At 44.1% G+C, this 26569-nt stretch overlaps 1 protein-coding gene across 1 annotated transcript in view; it reads right to left on the bottom strand.

The window, feature by feature from the left end:
- Positions 1-5117: 5117 nt before the first annotated feature.
- The window catches only part of klf7a (Kruppel-like factor 7a), a 34701-nt gene continuing 13249 nt past the window's right edge, over positions 5118-26569 (bottom strand). The window contains exons 2-4 of the mRNA XM_047576987.1: positions 20192-20819; positions 12912-13035; positions 5118-8978 (exon numbers count right to left, since the gene is read on the bottom strand). Coding sequence (XP_047432943.1) covers positions 8927-8978; positions 12912-13035; positions 20192-20819 — 804 coding nt within the window. The 3' untranslated portion in view covers positions 5118-8926. The remainder of the gene's footprint in view (positions 8979-12911; positions 13036-20191; positions 20820-26569) is intronic.

Below are 26569 nucleotides of genomic sequence, written 5' to 3'. Positions count from 1 at the left end.
AACACGTGCATGTCTAAACTCAGATGCGCAAACACCCAGCCAACAGGAGAGCACCTGGCGAGATGCGAGTGAAAGTGAGAAGCATAACAAAAAAAAAAAAAAAAGAGCTGAACGCTCAGGTCTGTTGATCTATTTTTACCGCAGAGCAGGGGGCAAAGGGGGGGGGGAGAGAGAAAGAGAGAGAAGGCTTCCTGCATAATGCATGGCCCTGTAGAGCAGCAGTGGCTTTTACACTGCTCCCTCTCATTGGGCTTCCAGGTGTCTGTGCCGCCTGTCAAACACGGAGCATATAGGAGAGCCAGGTGCTCTCGCACGGTGCTCTGGTCGATCTGTCTCAGAGCACAGGACCACCAGCCTTTCCAGCTGCCTGGTCTCTTTCCAAACGCGAGATCTCACCTGTGGTTCCATTCATATACGTCTCTGAAGTGTTAAGGCGTTCGCGAGCCACCAGGATCCGTGCACGGCCTCGGTTAGTCTGAAATTCCGTCGAAAAATTTGAGTCCAAATTTGACTAAAAATGCTTCCCAGCGAGAAGGTCCGGGTTCGAGTCCAGCTCTGGCCTTTTCTGGGTGGTATCTGCGTGTTCTCCCTGTGTCTGCATGGGTTTTCTCCGGGTGCTCCGGTTTCCTCCCACCTCCAAAGACATGCTCGTTAGGCTAATACTTGATTGTAAATTGACCCTAGGTGTGAGTGCGAATGGTTGTTTGTCTATGTGGTAGCTCTGCGATAGTCTGGAGACCTGTCCAGGGTGTACCCCATCCCTCGCCCGATGACAGTTAGGATAGACTACAGCAACACTGGCAACCCTAGTGAGGATAAGCGGTAGCAGTCTAGTGATATGAAATCTCTTTTGGCTCCGCTCCCATAGATGATGCCTCTCAAACGGCTCCCAAATGGCCCTTCGTTTAGCATCACTCAAATCCTTCTATTTCATCCTAATTTAGCGATTATGAACAGTTTGCATGTTGGCCGCAAAATAAATTCCTGTCCGAGAACTGCGTGGAATCTTAGGAGCGGCTGAAGCTTCATCTGTCCCCTGACGGGAATCATCTCTTCTCATTCTCTGCAAAGAATCCGGCACGTTCGCCAACGTCACATCTGTAATTCTTTTCAATGGCACGATGACTGGATTTGATTTGGGAGGGCAGGTAATGTGCGCATTCCTAAAGGGGGGGTTGGGTTGCTGCTGGGCTGCATCACAAGGAGGGAGACTAATGAAAGCTTGATGAGGATGCTTCTCTGAATCCACCAGCATGATTAGGCTTTAATTACAGAGGGCCACCTCGACATATTCCCGATAATTGGAAATACCTAAGCACTTGGCTGCTTGTGGCATGGAACCAAAGAATCCGGAGCTCCCTTTGTACCCTTTGTAGGACAGGCCTCATTTTGATTCAAGATGATCTGAGATTTTTACTTTTTGCATCTGCTGAGTAGTTTGTAATCTTACCGAGGAGTTGTTTTCACCCGGACCGGCTGTCTGAGCACGGAGTAAGATGGAGCGAGCGAGGCTTTAAACTCAGCTCCCCAGTATGCTGGCATCTCCACATTACCAGATGTGACAATAACATCCCTATATGGCTGCCAGACGCCCACAAGACACCCACAGGCATTGGCAGCATCCTTGCTCCAGTCTTCTGTTGCACAACCACACGAAGAAAGGCTCTTTATGTTCTGCTGGTTAGGTGAATCACCGCCTTGCCTGAAGAATTCGTTTTTTTCTTTCATTACAGACACTTCATTTTGGTGCTTCACACCATTTATGCCCTCCTTCAATGGCAGGAGCTGAATCATTGTATATAAAACAAAGGCGAGCGTTTCTGAAATGTGTTCAGGTGTCTTGTGGGTGAATAGCAGAGCGAAGACGGTAGACGATTCAAGGGCAAAAGCATAAGCCTGCAGGGTAGCGAACAATGACGGCGCGCTTGGAGAATCAGAAAATCTTTCCTAACGGTCTTAATTCTAGTTATAAAATGTTACATTTTGCTTTTTAAGTTTAATTTCCATTTCTGTAATGGTCTGCTTTTAGGACTTTGACAAATATCACTTTGAATTTAGCTGCCAGATACCAAGGAGTGAAAGGATTTTTGAAAAGGGGATTTTTGAGACTCTTGCAGCAGCTGCAATACATGGAATATACACACAATAAAGTCAATGGCTTTTAATTATTAAAAAACGAAATCTTAATGCCACACGGGCATATTTAGAATAACAACAAGATAATATCTTGGGATGATTTAATCCTATTGTCCCACTAGATTTTACATAGATGTTATCATTTGATGCAGAAGAATGGAAAACAGCTAAGGAGACAGGGTGACTGAGTGCTTGTAACTAAGCGTTCAACAGCTGTGTTTATCGCCTTCAGCTTTTCTATTATTCAGATTATTCTGCTTGGGATCCCCGCTGTAATTAGCCCGATAACAAATCCACCTCTTTCTACTGTGTGTCTGCATTAATTCTGACGCATTCACCAACTGTCAAGTGCTATTAGAAAACAGGGAAATGTTTGGAATGTGTGTGTGTGTTTAAATGTAGTTTTTCAATCTGTACATTTGTTCAGCTGTCTAATTTGTCATGGCTGAGGGTTAAATGGACCGATATTGTTGTTGGTATTTCATCAGATTCATCAAATTATGTCCTCTCCTTTTAACCAGCATGACTTGTTTGGATGGACAGAGATAAGTCCCAGGTCCTCTGTCTGCTGGCTTGTGGGTCTCCTCACTATTTCACTAGTCATTATGTTTGCCCAACAAGGAACAGGTTCTGTTGTGGTTGGAGTGCTTTATGTGGAATGAATTGCCCTGGAATCACAAAAAGAAATGTTCTTTGTTAGTGACTAGTGACTATGCCTTAAAAAGCAGTATTACCAACTCTAACTTAAGTGGAAGACTCATGCAAGTCTAGCACAACCACAAGCAACGAAATAAATACTAAAAATGACCAAAACCAAAGGGTTAGACAAAAGTGAACAAAGATGGAAAACCAGACAGACCACCTCAGAAATTACCGTGGGATCTACAGAAAAAAGGCTACCAGACCCAACAAAAACAAGAGAACCAAAGGTTCTGCTTACTCAAGTTCCTTCTGCAGGGGCTAGAGGGTGGAGCCAAGGTTCTGGCATCTATTTATCAGTTCCCCTTTAATTAGGTCTGATTAGTGTCACCTGAGCTATGAACATTGCAAATGCAACAAATGTACAGCAGTGTACTTGATGGCAACTGTGAAGGACTTTCTGGAATACCTGTCAGTCCCAAATCTACACAAGCTACCTCCTAACCCTAACCCTAACCCTAACCCTAACCCTAACCCTAACCCTTAAACCTAAGTCCACAAAAGTGAAAATACAAACAAGAATGCATGTTGAAAAACGCCCCGTAAGTCAAACATCTTCTTATAAGTAGCTGAAGGTAGAATGCACTATACAATAGCTAGAACCAACCAAACATTGCATCCTCAGTACTCAAAAGCTGTGGCGATGCCGGCTGATTTGTATAATCAACGTTCCAAGAGCCTTGGACAGAAGTAGTTCAGATTGCAGAGGTCGCCAGATTGAAAAGGAACATAAGAGTTTCACATTTAGTGAGTTAAACAGACCATTCGGGAAGTCATCCTTGGAAACTGTTTGGCAATCAAAAAAAAAAAAAAAAAAAATGATTGGATTGTAACTTCTGCTAAGAGAAAACACAACAAGCCACAGTTTAAGGAGCTTTGAAAGATAGGTGGCAATCAGCATAGCTATGTAATTTGCAAGTTTCTGTAATGATCTTTGCACAAAAGTTACTTTTAGGGCCACTGTTGTCACGCCTAAAACATCCATTGTTGCCGATGGTTCCTGACTGGGGGCATATTGTGTCTGCACACAAGACTTACAAGAATCCAATCACCTCACAGTCTAGTTTTGGCTGAAACATCCCCCAAAATACACCTGGAATAATTTTGACAATCCCCCAGTTACAAGGGTAAAGGTTTAATTTGTTTAACAACTATGATATTCCCCCCAGACTTACCTGTACTTAAGTGCTAATAGGCAAAACATTAGCCAGCACATTAGCATTTTAGCATTGTCACTGCGTGTTTCCTGCTGCTAGCATGGCTGTATTGAGACTACAGTCAACTCAGACCTTTTGCCGACAGTGTGCGTTAACCTTTATGAATATGTGCTCATGTGATGATGGTCCTCCCCCTGCCGGAACACATTAAGACCATTTAGGTCAGCTGTGAACTCACATACAACCTCATCTCCATCAAACAGGAGTGAAAATGACGATCGGAGAGCGCTCATGGGACGCGCAACCTTTATTGAAAAATGACTCCATCGTTTCTAATTTCATAGCGCGTCTAGGCGATTGACGCAGTAGGTGCCGTTAGGTAGATAATGTGCGGCCTGTCTGTAATTACAGATAAAAGAACATTAAATTCGACAGATACATGTAAGCTTCTTGATGAGGGTGCCCATTTCAATTAGGGAGTATTAAATGAAACAAAAAACCTTATGGGAGTTTCTCACTGCCAGACCTAAAGAGAATTAATACACTGCATAGGGCCATTTACCAGAGAGTAATTACTCCCTAATTAGCCATTAGTTATTCGATTACTCTTTTATCAGCTAGTCATGGTCAAAAGGCAGGAATAGCGGATAAGTCATCACCTTGGTTGGTAACAGATGTAATTAACATGCTGCAGCTCCCTTGGAGGGAGACGACAAGAGTGTGCGTTCAGGCGAAGTGAAGGTGTTCTGGCCCATTTCCCGTGTTTGATCAAAAGGAAAGATAAATCAGAGTCTTTTTATTCATCCAATGGAGCAAATAGCAGAAATATGAGGGGTGTAAATTAATTTTCCAGTCCACTGTGAAGGAGTTACTTTGCGTATTTAGCTACCGAAATCAGCCAGTCTTTAAAAAAAAAGAAAAAAAAGCACCGGTCAGTGGGAAGTAAAAGGGTTACCGAATGTACTCCCAACGCTTATTGTTCCCAAACTGAATGCCCCCCGTGATTGAGACTTGATAAGAAATAAGAAAATATTCCATGTGGAGATGGATGATTATGTGCACAATGTCGCCGGATGAAACTGCCATTAACAGACCAGCCAAGAACCATGAATACTCCATGCCAAACTGCTTCTACCATTTATTACACATAATTACATTCTTAAATAAAAACGATTCACCGAACAGTTCCTTGCATAGAGATATTACAATACCAATTTAAAAAAGGAATTATGAAACAAACCGGTAACAAAAATAAATCTTTCTCATTTTTCCATAATAAAGAACATTATCGTACCCATACGTCATAATATACAAATAATAAATTTGAAACACTTTGTACAGAGAAAGAAAAGGAGAAAGACAACAGAGGGAAGAAAAAAGGTGGAGAAGGGGAAAGGCAGGGGCAGAAGTGGTGGTGGTAGTGGTGGTGGGGGGTTGGACCGAAGAGAGGAAGAGTTGAAAGGGATCATATCGGAGAAAATGGAAGGGAGGTGGGGGGAGGGAAGGCCGGGAGAGGGGAGGAATGAGAAAATGCTGGTAGAAAAAGGGGGTGCGTTTGATTTAAAATTCAGACCTGGTGGAAACAGAGGTGGCGTCACACATAGTAATGCATGTACCCCCACTCTGAAGCTGAGAGCAGGAGCTGCAGTCTCTGCCTTTCAGAATGTGAAAAACGGTGAAAAACACACAAGGAGACTACATGGAATTAGGATTTGTGAATGTATGCGTGTGAGTTTTGGTGAACGTACGGATGCATGCATGTCCATGTGTGCATGAGTGTGTGTACATTTGTGCTAAAAAAAAAGACTGTACAGACTTCGTGATCAATGTTTCATCACCAAGGGTCGTCGCGGTTTGAAGTGTAGCGGACTTCACAGGCAGACAGAAAACATCAGATATGCAAGAGGTGATTCCTTCTTTTTTTTTTCCTTCAAAAAAAATTGCAGAGTGCAAATACAAACGGACGAAGAACACACAGGCACGGCAGAATTGACAATCATTCATTAAGATGACACGGAACCGAGCCACAGCCTCGGAGACGACATGAAACGACCTTTCCAGAAGACACATTCACATTTGAAAAATCCCAGTCAAGACGTGGAGAGAACAATTTGTTTGAGTCAGCTCAGAAGAAGAACAGTCAAATATTTAACTATCCTCTAATTGTGATATTTCTGTGGTTTTGGCTCCTTCAAGTCTAAATTCAAATAAAAACATTTCAGTCAAAAAAAAACCTTGACTGCAACAAAAAAAACAAAAAAAAAGACAACACTCCTCCGCTTCCCACACATTCAGTTCAACAGGAAGGCATCCCATTGAAATACTGAAACACACAAATAGAGCTGCCATCGATTATACAGTTTTTTAACCTCGTGGGTAAAGCTGCTATTCTTCATTTTATCTTTCACATGAAGGGTCAGGCTGACACTCATCTCAGACAAACAGTATCACATCATCTGCAAAGAGATTCTCAAGCGTTTGAAGTATTGACGACTTGTGTTGAACAGTGACGTATAGCTGCATCCTTGTGAGAATGTTTGGTCTCACTGAATTTAAAGCAGCAGTTAAACCTAAATCAGTCAAGGCCTGTCTCCAATATGAAAGAAAAACGAGCTGTTGTTTCCACATTATGGACTTTCGCTTTATGTTTTATGCAAAGCAGGACTTCCTGTGGCGTCTACAGGACAGATCATGTCTAGATATGATTGAGCTGGACTGCCCTCACACCCAAAGTTGAAATGCACCTCAGTTTGCCTCAAAATATTCTTGCTAATAAATAAAGTACTAACGCCCCGACAAAGCTGTTTCCATAAACTTTGCCAGTATCTCAACAATCTACTTTTGTCCGAGCTGCCTCTTTGATTTGTGTGCCCTCGAGTCGAACCTCTGTTCATTCAAGATATATTTGTCGATTAAAGATTTTGAATTTTATTTGTCAGGTCACACAGGAATAATGCAAATTCCAGTTGTCTGGAAGTGAATGTACTTTTCTCTTTGTGCGCGTGGGTTCCACTCCACTCCCATTTCATGAGCTGATGGGGCAGTTATCATTGCTGACTGAGCATATCTGGCCTTCCCTAACCCATTATACCACCCACTCCAAATCAGCACTCGCGACCTCCCGCTGGGCCGGTGCAACCAGTAAAATGTCAAAAGCTTCCAGCCGTGACTGGCTGGATGTCCCAAGTCCAATCATTCATTTATAATGACGGAAAAAGACAAAGTACAAACACAAATGGCGTCTGGCATGACCGACCACAATTATGTGTTATCATGGGCCCAGCAACAGATACATTCACATTGATTTGCTCTGAGGAGAGCCACCCAATTGATTGAATTTATGTCCTCTGCAAGTCCTTCTGCATCCAGTAGGGTAGACTCTGCATTCAGACATGCATCAGGAAGTCAGCAGGAATGTCCTTGGATATGCATAGGACCAAATTCAAAGAGCTGCTTTATTTTCCTGAAATAAAGTCTGAGAGCTGCTAAATTGGAAGAATTCTGCGTGGGTGGTGTGAACAGGACAAATCCCTCCTCAACTTAGTGGCTAGTAAGGTGCCAATCACTCTCAAAGGCCAAAGAGATCATTTCAGGCATCTACTGTAGACACTTCTTTTTCTTTCTTTTTTTTTTTGGCTGCACCCATTCCCGATGAGTTCTTCAAAGTGATCTTTTCAACTGTCTCTTTTGAACAAATAGGAGAATATTCTCTTAGAAACATTATAGCCTTTACATACGTCATGATCTTGTTCATGTTCGGTGTGCTATCGCAGTCAGCTAGCTGCTTCGAATTGTGCATGTGGCTGCCCACGCTCCGATGGCATGTGTAAGCCAGCGAGTCCCAAATTGTCTCCTGGTTCAAGACAGTGGCGCTTTTATTTATTTCATTTTATTTTTTACAAAAAGTCTGCAAAGAGTCAATTGTGCAACAGTTTGTGACATAAGAGCTAAGATGCCAGAGAAGAAAAACACTCTCGAGAGCCTCCCGGCATCCTCTTGAGAAACTCAGCCGATGTTGAAGGAGTCTTTCCCAGAGTAGATTAGTTAGCCTCATCCAGCGGTAACCCTCGATGGATCATGTTCATAAAGCATTCCCAGCCCCCCGGATGACCTCAATCAGTCTTCACAGTACATCAGTGCAACTCCAATCTTCAAGTCCTCGGGAAATCCAATCCAACACTCCATTCAAACAAGCGCTCCAGTGCCATCAAACCAGATGGATTTTCTAAATGGATCCAGCTGGCTGCTGTGACAGAGGTCACATGAAAAACCGTCAAATTAATATTTGTCCAATATATGTGAGAATAAACCCTTTGGGGGAATTGTTAAGGTTGAGGGAGTGACGGAGGCCCTACTTGCTTGCTTTGTTTAGCATATGTTAGCTTCAAATCAAGTTATGCTCTTGGATCTGCACAATAATAACTGTACAACTAGTCCGGTTTGGCGTTGGCGTACTCTCTCCGGCACATGGAGCACTGCTGCAAAAACAGGGCTAATATTTTGGAAGCGTTCACCGACGGGACCACGACCAAAGTTAAGAGCTGCCAGCTACAGACACGTGGTCCACCCTCCTGCCCGCCCGTCACGAGACGTCCCCTCCACGACACATACGAAGGGTGGGATGAAGCGTCTGTATTGTCCACATGACGACACATGGGGGACATTTGCAAGGTGACGACAAGTCACCACAGAATCATGGACCAACTGGTCGGCACAGATTGACGGAGCCCCTCAGGATCAGTTCACGTGTTTTCCGTCACTCTCCGTCCACTCTACCGAATCTGGTGTTTTTTTCGAGACCATCAATCTCTCTCTTCCTCATCTGGCAACCACGGTGTTATGTTTCTGCAGAAGATGCTCCCTTTCCTACTTCCACTCCTCCTCCGTCCTCATCATCCTCTCTCTTCCACTCCCGCTGACCTCTCTCGAATTCCTCAGATGTGCCTCTTCATGTGTAGCGCCAAGTGGTCCGACCTTGAGAAACACCTGCAACCAAAAAGAGAGAGGAATAGCTTGTTAGCGTGTCGCCAATGCGAGGGGAAGGAGTTTGTTTTTGTCGATGGAGCTAAATGTTGCTGTTAGCTAGTGAGTGCTGAGGCACTAATGCACACGCAATTAGTATATGTGTAACTAATTCATAATCAGCATTTTCAGCAGCACTCCTAATGACTTCAGCTGCGCCATGAATAACTAGAGAACCCACAGATGGATCTGTTCAAACAGCGAAAGGGAGGGGAGGGGGTAAAGAAGAAAAAAAAAACAACATGCAAAACATGTGCTGTAAAACGATAGCTAAATTAGATGAATCGAAGCCTCTCATCTGAAATCAGGCTTGCAGAATCACCGGGGCGTAGCCGCACACTGAAAAGTGAAATTGCACTGGAAACATGTTGGTGTATTTTTTCATATATATATATTTATTTTTTTTTGTGTGAAGCGATTATTTCAAGCTGATTGCCGCAAACTGACATCACATACGCTTTCAGCTGGTGTTTTGTTTACACCACGCGTGTTTACATAGAGAGGAAGCCGGCGTTTTACCATCACCGTGACAAGGCGAACGGCATTTCTGCTGCACTCTCGCTTGAAATACTGAAATACAACCACAGCTCCTTTCCCGAGAGGAGCACTTTCCCAAAAAGAAAAGAAAAAAAAAAGTGTTGCTTTGTTTTAGATAATTGGGAGCTGCGTGTGCTGGTGATTATTTGAGATGGAGGCTTGTTTTTAAATTTAGTGAAGTACTTAAATTTAATAATGTTAAACAGAAAAAAAAATAAGAAAAAAGCTCCCAAATTACCACTAATTCTTTCTTCTTCTTCTTCTTCTTTTTTTTTTAGGAAGTGCGTCTGAAGTGAAAGCAAATGAACGACAACTTCAGTTTTAAGACTTAGCTAATTAGTCACCCCGTTGATTTTTCTTTTTTAATTCCATTTTCTAACCATTTGTGCAGAATCCTGGAAACCACGCAACGATGTGATCACCAATCAAACCTCAAATTGAAATAAATTTCTAAGGAAGTCGCTAATAAGTGACATAAGTGACAAATGTTTTAAAGACTACTTTTTCTATGGAGCCAAATCTGGGCCAAAAGTTCTATTACCGTTTTAGTTTTATTATTAAAGTTTTATTATTAAAGCTTTTATTTATTTATTTTATTCTTAGAAAAAATCAATATCATGCTGCGTTCGCAGTGGCATGAGGAAGTGGGAAACCTGACTGCTGAACCGTACAATGTGGCACTTAACTGCTCTCACACTGCAACCGGTGCCAAGTTTGGTTTTAAACAGCATGCTAAGTGGAACTTTTTCCCTCGTTTTATCGCTTTATTCACATAATTATGATTTTATATAAAACACCGAGTCGCATATCTAGTAATGCCCTCGTTTCCTGAAGGCAATGTGTTTGAGGAAAGGCCCTTGGGCCTTTTTGTCATGCTGTCACTCATGATTCCACGGCCAAAAATGGCTGAAAAACTACGATAAAAACACAAACTTTCCAGTGAATTGACTCAGAACACATAACTTTTAGTTTGTGTCAAAGTAGTAAAATTTGAGACTTTTTTGCCCTGATTTGGCTCTGTAGTTGTCCGTCTTTCCACTGAGGCGGAGGCCTAAGACGTCCAGATGAATCAGGGTTCGGCCAAGAGGGGGGAGTTACATGTGACGAGCCACCAGTCATCCGTCTTGCTGTCACACCTGCATGTGCGCGTCTTTGCGTGCACACAAACACACACACACCCACATGTGGGATTAATGAACGGCTCGGGAGGCGTGCGTGGATGTGTGTGCGTGCTCGGCGCAGACAGATGGTGAAGTATGAGTCACGACTCGGGGGCACGACACCAGCTGGCACACTGTGGGTCTGTCTCCCCCCGCCCTCATCTTCAATCTTCCACCCCGACTTCTCTGTCTCCCCTGTTTCCCCTCTTCCTTCATCTCAGCAGGGTGTGTGTGTGTTTGGAGCTGGAGGGGTTCGTCGTCTTGTGACACATGACAGAGGTGGGCCCGAATTAAGGGGGTGCGCCTGTAGGCAGTGGGGGAGCGAGGGATGAGGGGGTGGGGTCTGGCGGCATAGGGTGGTGGGGAGGGGGGGTACGTGATACTGTATTTACAGTCTGTCCAGCTGAGACCTGATTAAGTTGACACTGCCTGGACTTTTGCTACCACACACACACACACAAATACACACCCAGGCTCTCTTTAAGGCTTTAACGCAAAGTACCTCAGGTGAAGAGGGATTTCTTTTTGTCCTTTAATAATGAACCTATGCATGATTCAAGAGGCCGCGGTATTCTTTAAAACACGCACATGCATTTTGGGTGACATCTTTGTTAATGTCCGGGTTCAAAAAAAAAAAGAAAGAAAAGAAAAAAGGATTTTTTTGTTGCAAAAATACATAAAATACAATAATAATAATAATTTGCTTTTTTTATTATTATTATTTTTTTAATTAATTGTGCATTGTGTATATAAAAATAAAATCTTAACTTGGTTAATATAGATATACCTGTATGTGTGGGGTAAAGCATGTAAATGTATCAATAAAAAAAAATGAATTGTGTTTTTTTTATACAAATGTAAAAATACGCTAGCTGTTTTTATCGATTTTGCGGTGTCACACCTTTAAACGACCTTTGCGTGCAGCACCACGGTAACTCCCAGAGATAATATTGCTCAGAGGTCCCAGAGGTGTCAGTCAGTGACGACTGGATCACAGACAGAAGGGTGTAATTAAAGAAAGAAGAGATTATTTTATTTTGTGTGTATATCTGGTGTGTAGCTAGCGAACGCCTGCCGTCAGACATTTTTGTCAGCGGGGAGTCGCATTTGAAGGAGCCCAGAAAATGACAATTTTGCTGTGCTTCGTAATTAAATAGTGACTAACCAAGATTTGAGATTGATTGGGATTAGTAAGGTCTTTTCCGTTTTGTGAAATGGTAAAAAATAAAAGGTTTCCTCCACTCAAGGTCATTGCTCGTGTGACAGGGATCAGACCGAGAAGGTTTAAAGGATACTCTGACCTGTCTCCAGGCCAGGCAGAGGCTTTATTTACACCAACACAGGGACCTGTATTTTGGGCTATGTCTGCTTCAACTATTCCCCAAATACCTTTTCCCTCTAAATGTCAAACACAACAAAACCTGGCAGCCATCCCTACCCAAAGGGGTGTACGCTGGCAGTGGTGAGAACACGAGTTGTAGCGATGATGTGCGAAAAAACCTACGTCAATCTCAACTTTTAGGCGACGCAGTTGAGGTGACGACCAATGGGAGCATCTGATACAGTTGGTTGACCTATGGTACAAGCATAGAACTCCTCAAATGTTCACTGTAAGGAAAGACCGTCAGCAATTTTGGCTCCTACCACCAAATACGGCAGGCCCAGATTGACGGATCAACCCAGATTAAGGTGCAGTCTCTTTTTCTGTGATGGCAAATAAGCTATTATTATTTTTATATGTTGTGCTTGTTTGACTCCGAAACCTAAGCAGCTAGCACCCCAACGGCGACCAACTGTCGGCTTCAAAGCGACGGGCGACCACTGTATCATTTTAGTCAAATTAGCATTCCATAGGCGGCTAACGGGGGTCTACGCTCATTTTGAACCAAGCTCCAAATCAAGGCCACGTACCATCTCACTATTAATATGCTGCACCAGGCCTGTAGAGCTTAGAAGAAGCGCCCTTCGGATCCAAAGAGCCTCGTTGCGAAGGAGCGCACATTAGTAATCCTGCCAACACACTTTCAAAGTGGGTCAGTACCAGACACTTTCAGGCGCGTTACCGGCATCTTCTTCACTATACGCTGAACTGCGTACGAAACGCAGCCCAGCGTGCTTGTGGAAGTACTTCAAATAACCCCTCGGAAAATGGAAGAGAAAAAAAAAAAAATAGAGGGAAGGGGGGAGTGTTTTGACAGACCTGTCACAGTGGTTGCACTTAAAAGGCTTGGCGCCGGTGTGTTTGCGGTAGTGCCTCGTCAGCTCGTCGCTCCGGGCGAATCGCCACTCGCAGCCCTCCCACGAGCACTTGTACGGCTTCTCACCTGGGGAGAGGGATGAAAAACACACATGAGCACCTGTTTGATCGCTCAGATGGAAAGAAAAAAAAACAAACACTATTTGTCTGTACTCTTTCGGAATGCACCACTCCGAATATTGAACGCCCGCTCAACCGCATGTTGCAGGTTTTATTATTAGCGATTATATCCTGTTTATTTTTGCCATTTTTCCCAATACTTTTTCCCCCCTTTTTCTGGAAAAGAGCGCAAGGCGATGTTCAAGATGGAGAAGAAGCTCCCACCGGTCTCCAGTCTTGCTGAACGCGCAGAAGACGAGTGGAGGGGTTGAGAGAAGTGGAGCGAGAGGAGGAGAAGGAGTGGAGAGAGGGAGAGGAGGGGGAGGGGGAGAGATTAGAGGCAAGGTGGATGAGTGAGTGAGAAGAGGAGGTGAGATGAGACCAGGAGAGGGAAAAGTGGAGTAGGGAGAGAAGTGTCGCAGAAGTGGATTAAGGCAGAGGAGGCTGCAGATATGCCGGCAGGAGAGGGGAGGGAAGGGCAGGGGGAGAGGGGTGGTAGCGATAATTAGGCCAGTCACATAATGGCGAGGAAACCACAATCGGCCAGCTGGGTCCAGCTCCAGACATGTCACCTGCATCAGTCACAACCCATCTGGAACTGTTGCTCGTGGCTGAATGCGGACGCGCTGGCCAGCCCTGCTCGAGCGGGCTCAGGCTTAAATCTTCGAATCTGATTATCAAAAGGGAACGCAATCAATGGTCCAGTCAAGATTGAGAAGAGTGTGTAAAGACAGTAGTAGTAGGTTCCATTATCTGTAGCAGCTGCGTGGTCGATTTATCCACGAGGCAGAAGCTAAAAAGGAGAAAAAAAAGCAAATAAATCAATGGTGGATACAGTGTTTCTTCGTTCCAATTAAACGTGTGTTAGTTAACCGTCGCGAACACGAAGCGCGGCCGAATCTGACCTAAAATCCGAAGCTGGAACTGAGGCCAAAGTGAAGAAAAAAAAAAAAAATCCGTGAATCCCCTCAAGTTTTGATGGCGAGAAACACAGGTGCAAGAGGTCACGCCGGGGATGAGGCGATAAATAAACCAGCGAGAAGAGAATGACCTCCGGTTACGTCTCTGGAAATAGACTCAAGACAACAACGCGGGTGAATACACACTGATAACGGTAAATCAACTTTTTATTTTTGTCCATTTTTCCTTTTAATGTCACTTTCACAGACTGAAAAAAAAAAAAAAACTCAACATCTAATTGGGATAAAATCATATTTGTGAACAACTGTGTGTTTCAGAGATTTTGGTTTAATAAGACCCAGGAATTAGTCTTATCCCTCTTGTATCCATCCACGCCTGTCTCCGTTGTGGACAAACTGTATGTTCCTACATATTGCCTCATTTCCCAGAAACACCCAGGCCAGCAGGTTTTGGTCCATCCGGTTCTGGCCAATGAAATTCCCTGGAGGCAGGGATGCCTGAATGTGTTGCCTAGCAATGGGAGCAAAAGGGGTGGGGTGTGTCTGTGTGCGAGGAGGAGGAGGAGGGGAGGAGCGGTGAAACATGAGGAGGCAGTAGTCAGTGCAGCTGGCTGGATCTGGCAATGGCACGCCGCCATGCCACCGGCCAATTACTGAGCACGCTGGCAGAGCACGGAGGCAGTTGCCTAGCAACGGTAACTGTAGAGCTGTACAGGGCAAGAGATGGGAGGGAGAAGTGGGGATGGTGGTGGTGGTAGTAGTAGTAGTAGTGGTGGTGGTGGAGCAGGAGGAGGAAGGGGAAGGAGTGGAAGTGGGGAGGGAGGGGGGGTGGCACTAAGAGACCAGAGCCTGCAGCAGTACATAACCACTCAGCTACCGACTCTTCCAACGATACACTGCCCCCGTTGCCTAGCAACACTCCCCCCCCTTCCCCTGCTCTCCTCTCCCTCAAGATGCCCTCGTACAAACAAGCAAGTGGAGCAGGTACACGCTTTCCTTCGCAAACACGCGCCAGGGCTGGATAGGGCTACTTTTAAAACACAATGTTACATAAAATCTGACTGACTGACAGTTTAAATGGCCAGCAGTCACCTAATCCGCTAGATTAGCCCCAACTCAGCCACATAATCTGATTACGTTCCGCGACTTTTGGATTACTTTGCCCGTAAAACATATAATTATGGCGCTAAGTGGATTATTTGCTCCGATTTCAAAGAATCGAGATCGCGGGCCGCGCTGTCGTTTAAAACCGTCATTTATTCCGCTTTATTTAATAGGAGTCCCATTATGTAGCGCTATTCACTCATTTCAGGGAAAAAAAATAAATAAATGGGCGCAATCAAAATGCTTTTTCCTTTAAAAAAACGACAAAATAATCGAATGAGCGATCACATATTTCACATCCGTAATATGATAACTGGGTGTTTCCTGAGTCACTGTAATCCCATTATATGTAATCTGTTACTTCCGAGTGCTTTCCTAAACACACACACACACACACACTCATGCACGCGCCCTCTCCAGCCTCTCAGGTGCCAGTGTTGAAGTTAATTACATTCCCTCCATTAGCTGGAGTCGAAACAGGGCATCCGGGTCTCCGAGGTCATTACAGAGGCTCTTGGAAAACGTTTTATAGGCTCCTGCCCACAACCACCACTGCAGGCTTGGAGACGAGCAAAGGGGAGGTAAAGTGTGTAAGAGTGAGGCATGAGGATGATAAAAAAAAGTTGAAACGTCGATATCTTTATGTGGAAAGTTCCAGTTTTATGATAAAATAACCACCAGAGGATGATTTACAGAGCTGTGGCTAATGAATGCTATGAGTCGGCTCCGCTGCAACAAAAATAAAAAAAAAGGGAATTCAAAAATCATATATCACATCATATACTGTAATTCTCCCCAAGAAATGGCTACCGGAGTGGTATTTTATCCAGCGTATTTAATGTTTACTGTAAAAACCAATAAAAAATAAAAAAAAAATGTCCAAGCTGATTGGTCAGTTGCAATGGTCTGAACAGGCCCTGCCCATGCACGTTAGCGTTACCGAAATCTGAGGTTAGTAGCGAGTCGTGCAGGTGAACAAAAGACGGAGTGGTGGAGGCACTTGAAAATGCAAGAAAGCATTTCATTGGACATCAAGTAAGTACATGCCCCCTAGTGCAAGATGAGTCACCAACATTTTTAAACAGTTTTCCACGAAATGTTGCTCTTTAAAATACCTTTAAAAGTTCCTCTAAAATTACTTAAATATCATTTTTGGGCCAGATATTGTCGTATAGGCGACATATATTGCCGGACAATTCAAATAAAAACCATAAGATATCTAATACGCATTAGTAGCCCCGTGTTATGCTAAAAAAATAACAATTACAGACAATAAATGTAATATTGTTGAGAAGAATATTAATTGATTAGCTAATCTAATTATATAGCCCTAAAGAGATCATGAATAAACAGCAGACTGATAAAATATGAGCAGGAAAGGCAAGCATTTATACAGACAGATGGTGTAACGGGCTAAAAGGCTGACATAGAATGAAAGGAGGAGAGGGTTAGGGAAGAGAATTTGACGAGAAACGGCGAAAAGAAAAAAGCGAAAGAGAGCAAGGCAGCATCAGGAAAACAGGGAACGAGAAAGAGCGAGACAGAGAAGGCAGAATAACCCAACAGTGCTCGTGTTTTACCCTGCCCAAAATCCAGTTGTACCATTCCTTATCTGCAATAAGCCTATTCACCAAAAGCTCTACAGGGCACTGTCATTTCAACTCAGCCCGTCTAATTCCAGATTAAATCGTAGCCTTTTCTCCGTCGGTAATTTATGGAAATAACAACTAAGAAAAAGAGGATTTGAGTAATGACATCTTTAAACTTGTCAGGATAATGGCTCAGTGAATGGGGGAGCCTGTGGCACTGCTGTCTTTTTTCTGAAGAGGGTCGCTCTACTGTACCTCCCCCATTCCTCTCTTCTGTCTTCATCTACTCTTTGTTTCACTCCCTGTCACTCTCTCCTCTTCTTCTGCCGTTTCTCCGGCTTTTGTGTTTCCTTTTGTCATCTTGTGTCGACATTTTCCCCCCTTTATCACGCTACCTTCCTGGTTTGAATAACGAGACAGATGTTCTTTTTCAATGCTTTCATGCAGGAGCACCTTAAGTGACAGTGATAGGCTCGAGGGGGGGAAGGGTTTCTCAAGGAACGTTGTCCTGTCGCCATAAAGTCATTATAATATAAATGTTTAAACACTACAGGATAGAGGGGGGAAAAAGTACCACATTAGCTAAGAGATGGCATTTTGATGTTGTGAAGCAGTATAGCACTTTCATTTCATGAAGTTTTACCACTGTTTTTAGCAAACGATCTAGGACACAACTGGAACAACTTCCTGTATTTACCTTCTTACTTGTGTCGCACAAATTTCTGACCAATAACCAGAGGGAACGTTCTCTTAGCGAAAAGAACCCAAAAGGTAAAAATTCATGAACAGAATTAGACCTGAGCAAACAAATGTAAGTTTGTTGAAAGCATTGAGGGTCATATGCACAGGAAAAGAATTAGGGGTTAGCTAGGCATCACGACGAGTTAGGGTTAGGGTTAGTGTTAACCCTACCCTAGGGGTTGTGACGATAGAACATTTTTTAGCAATCATAGGTGAAAGCTGAAGTTGAACTAACCCCAACTTGAGGCAACGCTACAAATTGGAACATCTGATATTGTTGATTGACCTAAGACACAAGGACAAAGTTCCCTGAATGTTTACCGCAAGGAAACAAAGTCGATGACTTTGGATCCTACCACTAAATCAACCGTGCTAATAGGGGGCTTTAAGCAGTGAGTGAACCCAGATGGAGCAGCCAAGTTGTGAAGGCAATATTCTTTTCAAATAGCTCTGTCCATGCATTGACAATATTTTCTGTTATATTACTAAGTATAATAAGTAATAAGTTCAACTTGCTGATAGAGAGTTTGGAACATAGATGCCAATAATGTTTTGTTATCAAATCAAGAAAGATGACAACAAAAACTGTGCCCTTGCATTATCTTTGTGCAAATAACTTTTCGCTACAACGCAATAGGCGACAAGAAAATTGCTTTATTTGGTGGACGGACCTTAGGTTACAGCATGCGAGTCAGCCAACTAGTATACCAACAGTACGTTTTTAAAACTGTACAATCACACCAGTAGCCTGCCTGGAAAAAACGTAAGAGGTACAAAAGTTGCCACCCTCCAGTCACTATCTATTGTTTTTTTATATTTCATCAAGGGAGTTTGCTTCAAAATGCAATGCAGCGTTCTGGCTCTTGCGGTCATTTCAGTCATATTGGAACGGAGCCATGTTTTATTTTGTTTTCTGCCCCAGCACATCATGGATGTTGTGACTGGACAGCACTGGTGGCCCTGGTCCTACAGAGCTGGCCCAGTTGGCATGGAGTTTAATCACAGTGGTTGCAGACACACCACACTGGGGAAATCAATGATGGCATGTCTGTGCCCTTTGTCCCAGTCAGGCTGATGCCCCATGCACCAGGGAGGGTGTGATCGCACGTACAGCATGTTTCCTTGTTGACGTTTTTAAAATTCACACCACCCCCCCAAAAAAATTGCAAGGGAGCAAGAGCTGGTAAACAAGTCTTTGTTGGACAGCTTTAGCGATCTGTCAACCATACATTGGACAAATTCAGCTGATATGGAGCAAACAAATCTAATCTCAGTCGCTGTAACTTCATTTCGCTTGACGGACGTTCTCTGCTGTTCCCCCTCAGATTTAAAGAAACAGCAACCTATCAGATGTCAATGTTCATGTCATTATACCCCTGAATGCCTCTGTTAGAGGGGGGTAGAGACTTAAATAGCCTAACCTAATTATTCCCAACAGCAAAACACTCTTCTCACCCTTCCAACCAAACTAAAAGAGGAAACATTTAAGACCTCAAATAAACATATTTGGTGTGAATATGACCTGAAGACAAAAAGGTTCTGAACACTAACCATGCTAATTAATAACAACAAACACTGACACCTCTAGTTACTGGAACTGCTGCCTGAAATTAGATACACTTTCATATTTTCTTGGTCTTAAAAATGACCCCACTGCAAAAATCAGACCCCCACTGCAAAAATCAGACACGCTCAGATTGAGAAACACTGACCTAGACTTAAAGAACGCATAGAGGACGGGAGGGCCTGAAATAAACCAGGGAAATGGCGGCCTATCCAGGTCAATCCATCCATCACCGTGCAGTTACTCAGACGGAGGACAGCTTCCTGACAGAGGTCTGAGTGGTTTGGGATTGAGATGGAGGAGAGGGAGAGTTATAGCTTCTGAACCCTCCCCCGCCTTCTTTCTTGAGAAGAACCTTGACAAGGAGGACCTGCCCTGATTTGGCACAGAGAGGTACTTAGGCAGTAAGAGCGGGATAAGGCAAGTGGGTTTCCTTAAATCATCACATTTTTTTATCTAACGTTGTGATATTTCCATATGGCACGGAGCCCATTCAACGATTACAGAGCCATTTCTTTTAACATCTCTTATCACTTTCGTGCGCATTTTGTTCCGAGATTGCGAGGCAGGTGGATTTTCCTCAATTATCTCAAGTCGGGTTATCTAGGATTTCAGAAACCTGACTGTTGGAATGAATGGATGGATGTAGTGCTCACATAAGCCGTAGAGAGATAATGCCGATACCAGTTGGCTTTGAAAACAGTCCTCGTGCTATATCTCACTGGTGGAAAATTGCTTGCATGGGTTATTTCTCGTCAAAGAAAAGAATGATCCTGAAATGTCCGTCGTACTATTCATAATGTTGTGGCACTGATAGAAGAGAAAAGGTTGCTGAAACACAAAAACTAAAATGGTAGCATGGTGTTTGAGTTCTGTTCTTTCATGTGTGTTTATATTTGACACAGACATAATGGCCTTGTCTTGACTAGTGTTCTACGGTCATTGAGCTTCAGGATTGAGTCTTTTCAACCTGTCACCAGCAATGAGTGTCAATCAATCCTAATACCTGCAAGTGTATCAACTGGCTACCCCTGGTGGGAGAGGAGTCCTCAGATCTGCCTTGCTGAAACTCTAATTCTGTCATTTACTGACTTTGTCTTTACACAACCATTTATTTTTATAACTCCTACCCACATAGACCCTTACAAAATTCCCTGGGAGCAGTGACAACAATTATAACAACCAGTTCCAAAGATTATATCTCACCTGTATGCGTCCTCTGATGGGCCTTTAGGTGGGAGCTCTTGGTGTACACCTTCCGGCAGCCGTTGAATTGACAACGGTGGATCCTTTTCTTGTTTTCTGGTAACTCTCCGACCCCGATCCCGCATGCAGCCCCTTCTTCTTCATCTTTCATCCGGTCAGGAAGCGAGTGCCCCGCCACCAGCCGGGCCGCACTTATCCCCACCTTCCTGGCAACCAGCTTCAAGGTGAGCGTCCCGTCGGCCGAGGCCGTCAGCGTCTGGTTGGGTTTGAAGAGGTGTCGGCCCAGTTCCGGCGACGAAGGGGGTGTCAGGGAGGTGACGGCACTCAGCTGGGCCTGGTGGACGCCTTCCATCCCTTCTACATTTTCCAGCCCCTGCCCTTTGGGTTTGAGGTCTCTTCTCATCACTCCACTTGAGGGAAGGTTCTTCCGTGTTGGGCAGAGGATCACAGAAGGTGGGCTCGGAGGTTCAGGGAGGTTTGGCAAGCTTGGAAGCAGGGTTTCTGAAAGCTCCTCCTCCCCATCCTCCTTCAGGTAAGCCGGAGTTAGGAGGCCTTCCAAGTCTTGGTCGAAAAGCTCAGACAGACGCTTGGGCTCCGTCTGCAGGTAGCGCTCCAATTCTAGGCAGGTCTGCAAGAGAGAAAGCAAGAGGGAGAAAACAATTTACATTCAATTCAGGCAAATTTCACACATTTGGGCATTTGCACTGAAGATGCGCGTCCTCTCACTCAAATCCCACTTGGCAATTTCAACAGCCATCGGATCATCCAGTATGCCTTTTTACGCAGCACGGAGAGAAAATCTGCATGGCGCCATCCACTCAGGCAGGCAACTTAGCAGCTCTGCCAGCTGTCACATGCACACAGGCACAGATAGCCACCAAGACAGCCAGGATTACCTGGCAACTCCAGCAAGACGGCTGATTAAACACTGATTGATTGCAACCGCTGTAGCGCAGAGCGAAAGCGAGGCGAGAGGATAGCGGGAGGAGAAATCTTAAACTGTACAGAACTCCTATCAAACAACATTTTATAGAGCTTTGACAAGCCATGTGTGCACCGGCTTCCACTGAGCCAAGATAGGAAGATTTATTCAGCTGTAGTTATGGTCTGCTTCATCCCTATTACGCCAAACACCTCTCCCCACGGAGGGCAAATAAAAGCATGCATCCCCGATTTGTGTGAACTGGCTTCCTGAGAAGTCTATTACTTTACAACAAGCCGGCGAGCTTCTGAGAGGAGAGCCAGCGAGGGAAAGAGATGCTCCGTGTCCAAGGATGAAGCTATTATGTTTGAATGGACGGCGCCAGTTTGATCCCAGGGATCGTTGTGTTTCTCTTGTAACCACTAACCCGTTTTGACAGCTGAGATGGAGGCTAGCAGCTCTACTGGGCGCGTGCTACTCGCCACTTCATTTGTGTGTAAATAGGCACTGACAGACTGAGCAGCTAGTTCCATTATCAGGAATAAGGTTGTACAGACTGAACACATCAGAGACATTTACAATCTCCCCCCCCCCCCCCCCCCCCCCCCCCCATCCTTTTTTTCCTTGTTTTCACCTTCTAAAAATAAAACCGTGCGCTTCTTCTTTTTTTGGAGGGAGGGTGTCTGTTCCTAAGGGAGTGTGATTTCTCCTCCAAGTCATTTTCTTCCAGGAACAAAAAAATCCTTCAGAGCTGTTGTTTTTTTGACTGCTCGCCGTATTTGCATACTGACATCAAATTAAAAAGCTGCTCAAGACCCCATCTACGGCGAGGAGTCAAGATAATGCCTCCTCCCTTCACTGCACGCCTAAATGTGATGGCTTTGAGAAAATAAGTTCTTTCATGCACCTGTCTGCGAGGTCTTGATGGCCGCATTCCAAAATTTTATTACAGAAGGTGTCTAGACATAGAATAGAACAAACACCTGCTCTGTTCACATCACGATCTGCACTATCTTTCAACCCCTCTACCTTTTGCCACCTTAAACCACTCATTTTTGTCATCCCGGTTCCACCTCAACTCCTATCGATTGCCCAAAATCAAGCTTTTTCCTCCGCTTTTCTTTCATTGTCGCCTCCTCCTTCTCCCAAGGTGAGGACTAATTATCCAGTTAAAGGGGACTTTATTCAGCAAAACGCTGAGGACGGCAAACCGAGGTGAGTGTGTGTGCGAGGCAGCGATAGCTCAAGGGAGCGGAAAAGAGGATAGAGGCGGATAAGCGAGAGCGGGCCTGGGGTGGAGGGGTGAGGAAGAAGGAGAGTGATGGAAGGACAAGGCGAGGGAGACATGAGGGGAGAGAGGGGCCTCGACTTCATTTTCACTGCAGGGGGGGAGTGAATCCTTTTTGGAAGTGTGACATTTGGCGTAACGGGATCCTGTCAGTGGTCAAGCCACAGGCCTTGCACGCACACTCAAAAGGGCTCATGCACACTAAATGTTAGGTTGCGACCCAGGGTGATGTACTGGGATGTCGCCGGCCACGCGGCGTGAGGTGGAGAGTGCGCGCACACACTTTCCTAGAGAGTGTGTGCACGTATAGTGAAAGGGCTATGTTTGACAAGGTAAGAAGGACGCAAGCGGCTCCAGGTGAAGGGGTTGCGGGTAAGACAAGCTTACCATGCACTATTTCTTTCTTTCTATCCATCTTTCTCCCTCCCCATCCTTCCCCCAGGTGGTGACATTAAAATTATTAGAGAGAAGGTCATGCGGTTGATCAGCGATTGCTGAGTGTTAGCATGCACTGTATGCGGCTGAAATCGTGCCAATCTAGGTAGCGCACATGTATGTGTGACACACACTGTACTCGCCGGGCCTTAAGCGAATGTGCAACTCGCATCTGTGTGACTGCTAGGACATCGGAGAGCCAAAAGCGATGCACAATAGCCAAGATAAAGGAACGCTAACGGCCCCTTTCCACTCCATTTGGACAGACGCCGATCTGGAGAGCCAACATCAATTGGCTCCGCACAAAGCCAGGGTCCATTTCCTAAAAGGCTTTCGGGATGATTCCTTCACGCGGGCCAAGATAAGCTGAGACAATCCGATAGCTCTTCCAGGAGCCCCTGCCTCCTCTTCCAGATGGGAGGGAATCATTTAGGTGGTGCAGGGTAGAGAGGTGACTTGGGACAGATCTTCAAAACAAGCTTTCATACTGTCAAGAAATGTCTCCTGAGCATAACAGCGATGGACGCCATAATATAAAGTGGCTCTTCTCAAGTTTGTACACTGACCAAGGCAGCAATCAATAGACCTTTTTTATTGGTGACATTTTTTGGCAAGTTTGTAAAAGTGCTGTTGCAAGGCATCAGGGTTCTTTCAAGAGATCACATGACCATCTTCCAAGGTCTCAATCAGAGCTAGGAACTACATGAATGTATGAGCGTGCTTTTAATGTACGACTGTCAAACCTAGGAGAAGACATTTCACTGCAGTCGCAAAAATCATCATTTTTATTTGCTAGCTACATTGCTTACTAGCTTACAAAGCTATTCAGACTGTGGCTCACCTACTATGTATTAATATATACTTCTCGTTGGACTGAGTGGTTATCCAGAGAAAGACTGACGGTTCATCCAATCACCTTCTGAGCACATTTTTTTAAATTTTTTTTTTATTGTCCGCACACAAACTGTTTCCAAGGACAACTTCCCAGATGGTTTATGGCAACAAAGCATCTGGTGCTTCGGGTTATAGGAAAAGCACAGGTGTTAGTAATAATATCATTAATGGCTCCGTTCAACTCAAGTGTGTCGGAGAGCAGCGCAGTGTGACGGAGTACAGCTCGGTGAACCCGAAGCAGTCAACGCTAAATCAGTGATCATCGGTTGAATTATTTGCTTTTGTACTTTTCAGGGCGTGACTTTTAAAATGCCACAGATAACAAAATATCAATAACCTGGGCTGAGGCTGCCTGTTCAGTCTGTAGCTAGCAATTAAAGAGAATTAGGTCGGGGGATGATTTTTTCGACTGGACGCACTCGCTTGAAACCAGTTTTGTTGTCTTGATAAACGCTGACTTTTAGAACTTCCTGGCTCTTTTTTTTTTTTTTTTTGGCAGGTTCATATCCTGTGATTGGTCAATAGTCAAGACTGCAAACAGGTATCAGAAAGAGCGGTCCTGAAAGTTTCACAGCACATTATGATTTACTATTAAACTATCACTATAAAACAAGCAACTAATAGCTAAGAAAAAAATGTAGGTCTAAGTGGAAATGAGTCAAGCAGTGCGATGTATCAAGTAGGCTTTGGACATAGGCCTCTTCTCTATATATTGTATGTGGTTTTACTATCGAAACCACAAAGCTCAGCCACTAAATCAGTAAAAGAGCCCTGTTCTTATTGTTAATTTTTTTGAGAGTTCACATGATTTTCTTTCTACATGATTCCAGAGAGAAAAAAAAGAAAGCTAACCCATGGACACTTATTTATACATATGCAAAAATATGCTCGGGCACAAACCCACACAATCACGCACACAGAACACACCTCAGGCTTAAAATACAGCAGGTGTGACAAATATTCGCTGATGGCAGGACGCACTTTTCACAAAGTCGAGCACGCTGAGGAGCTGCGAACCAGACCCGATTCGCTCGCTTTGACGTACAAAAAAAAAAAATAAATCCTTGTCTTCGTCTCACCCTCTCCTCTTGTCTTCTGTGAGGCCCTTGGCCTGGCAGCTGATGCTCTCCCCTCCTCGCGCCTCCCTACGCGTTTGGCCTGCGCCGAGCCGCCTGCCATCACCATCAAAGCGCACGCTGCCTCCCAACTGTTAGCACCCCACTACGTCGCTAATAAAAAGCCTGGGTTATAAATATGAACAGAGGAGCATGCATAATGCCCTAAAGGAAGGCCCAAAACACCACTAAACAGATAAATGTAATGGGGTGGACACGGCCCATTAATTTTAGGGTGATCGTGTTTAGTTTTTACAGATGCCGTGATAGAGACAAGGTGCTGTGAATAATATTCGGAGCTGATGCTGGCAGGGTTTAAAAGGGCAGGGCCGTGAGCGGGAGGGGGTGATGCAGCACTATTGTTAAATGCACTGAGGTTCTGGGTGGAGGGGGGGGATATGCTGTCACATCTTTTCAGACATGACCCATGATTCCCTGCAGCAGTTTCTTTGCAAGGTCTGAATTATATGGAAATAATCTAGTGATTTACCCACAAATGATAAAAATGAAATTCTTAAAAAAAAACTAAAAAAAAGGAGTAGTTTAATATTTTGGGAAAACTGGCAAACTGTATTACCCTTGGACATAGACATATTGCTAAGCTAAGCTAACTCTTTATAAGTAAATAAACCCTCAATTGCCACATTTCTTTTAAACTCAAGCTTGTACGTTTGTTGTTTTGGCTTCTGTGTTACTGCCAATGTTTATCTGGGTTTCTCACTAATTTTAATGGCCTTCTACAAGCACCCTCCTCTTTTGTAGTTCATCCCTGGAAAGTCTAGGTACAGATACAGCATTTTCTACATTTTTGCATAAAAATGACACAAAACATCCTTTTATTTTGAGTATGTGAGCCTAGGCTTTCAGCATCTAGTGTGCCCACCCCTGTGCAGCAATGATGGCAACTAAACACTTCAGGTAATTGCTGATCTGTCGTCTAAACCTGTTTCCGTTCATAACTGCCATGCTTTCAAAGGATTTGATTTTAATATGTGGCACAGTGTGAAAAATGCCCAAGAGCCAACAAGCACAGAAGGACACACCAACAATATCGACCCTCTGTCCCACACATACTATGAACCCTGCAAAAAAAAAAAAAAAAAAAACTCGGCATGTATAATTTTCATGCCTTCGCCATTTGTGTTTGTAAAGAATGCAGCTTTGGATTTTCATCATCATTTCCCAGAAAATTGGAAAAAGAAACCCTTTTGTCACACATTGATTATTTGTCTCGGCCGTTTTCGGAGTTCGACTACGCGTTTTTTAACTTCATGGATGAATCTCTGCTCCTTTTTCCACCTCTGTTTGTCTTCTTTTGTCGTTTCACGTTCAGTGACGGTCTCTTCATTGCTTATTTGAAGCGCACAATGTCATTGGTCACAGAAAATAGGATGGCCTTGGTTTCTTTTCACGTGGCGTGAATGCAATATGAGCTCCGATTAAAACCCCACTGAGGAATTAATCACACCTTACATGCAGGTAACAACGGCTTACGCATCAGTATGTACCCACTAAACACCAGACGTCATTTCAACGTTGGTTTTTGGGCTAAATCGGTCCGTCATAGTCTTGATTTAGTCCAGAAATAGTCGTTGAAAATTGGGTTGTGTTTAGCCCGTCCGATTTTGTCCAAATTTAGTCCAAAAATAGTCGTTGAAAATTGAGTTGTGTCTTTTTGAAGACGCCCTTTAAACGACATGAAAATGACGGCTTTTAGACGTTGT

Source organism: Mugil cephalus, chromosome 23 (assembly GCF_022458985.1).
Source record: "Mugil cephalus isolate CIBA_MC_2020 chromosome 23, CIBA_Mcephalus_1.1, whole genome shotgun sequence".
NCBI classification, from domain to species: domain Eukaryota; kingdom Metazoa; phylum Chordata; class Actinopteri; order Mugiliformes; family Mugilidae; genus Mugil; species Mugil cephalus.
Note: the sequence above shows the minus strand (reverse complement) of the source record. Positions and strands in the feature narration are given on the sequence as shown.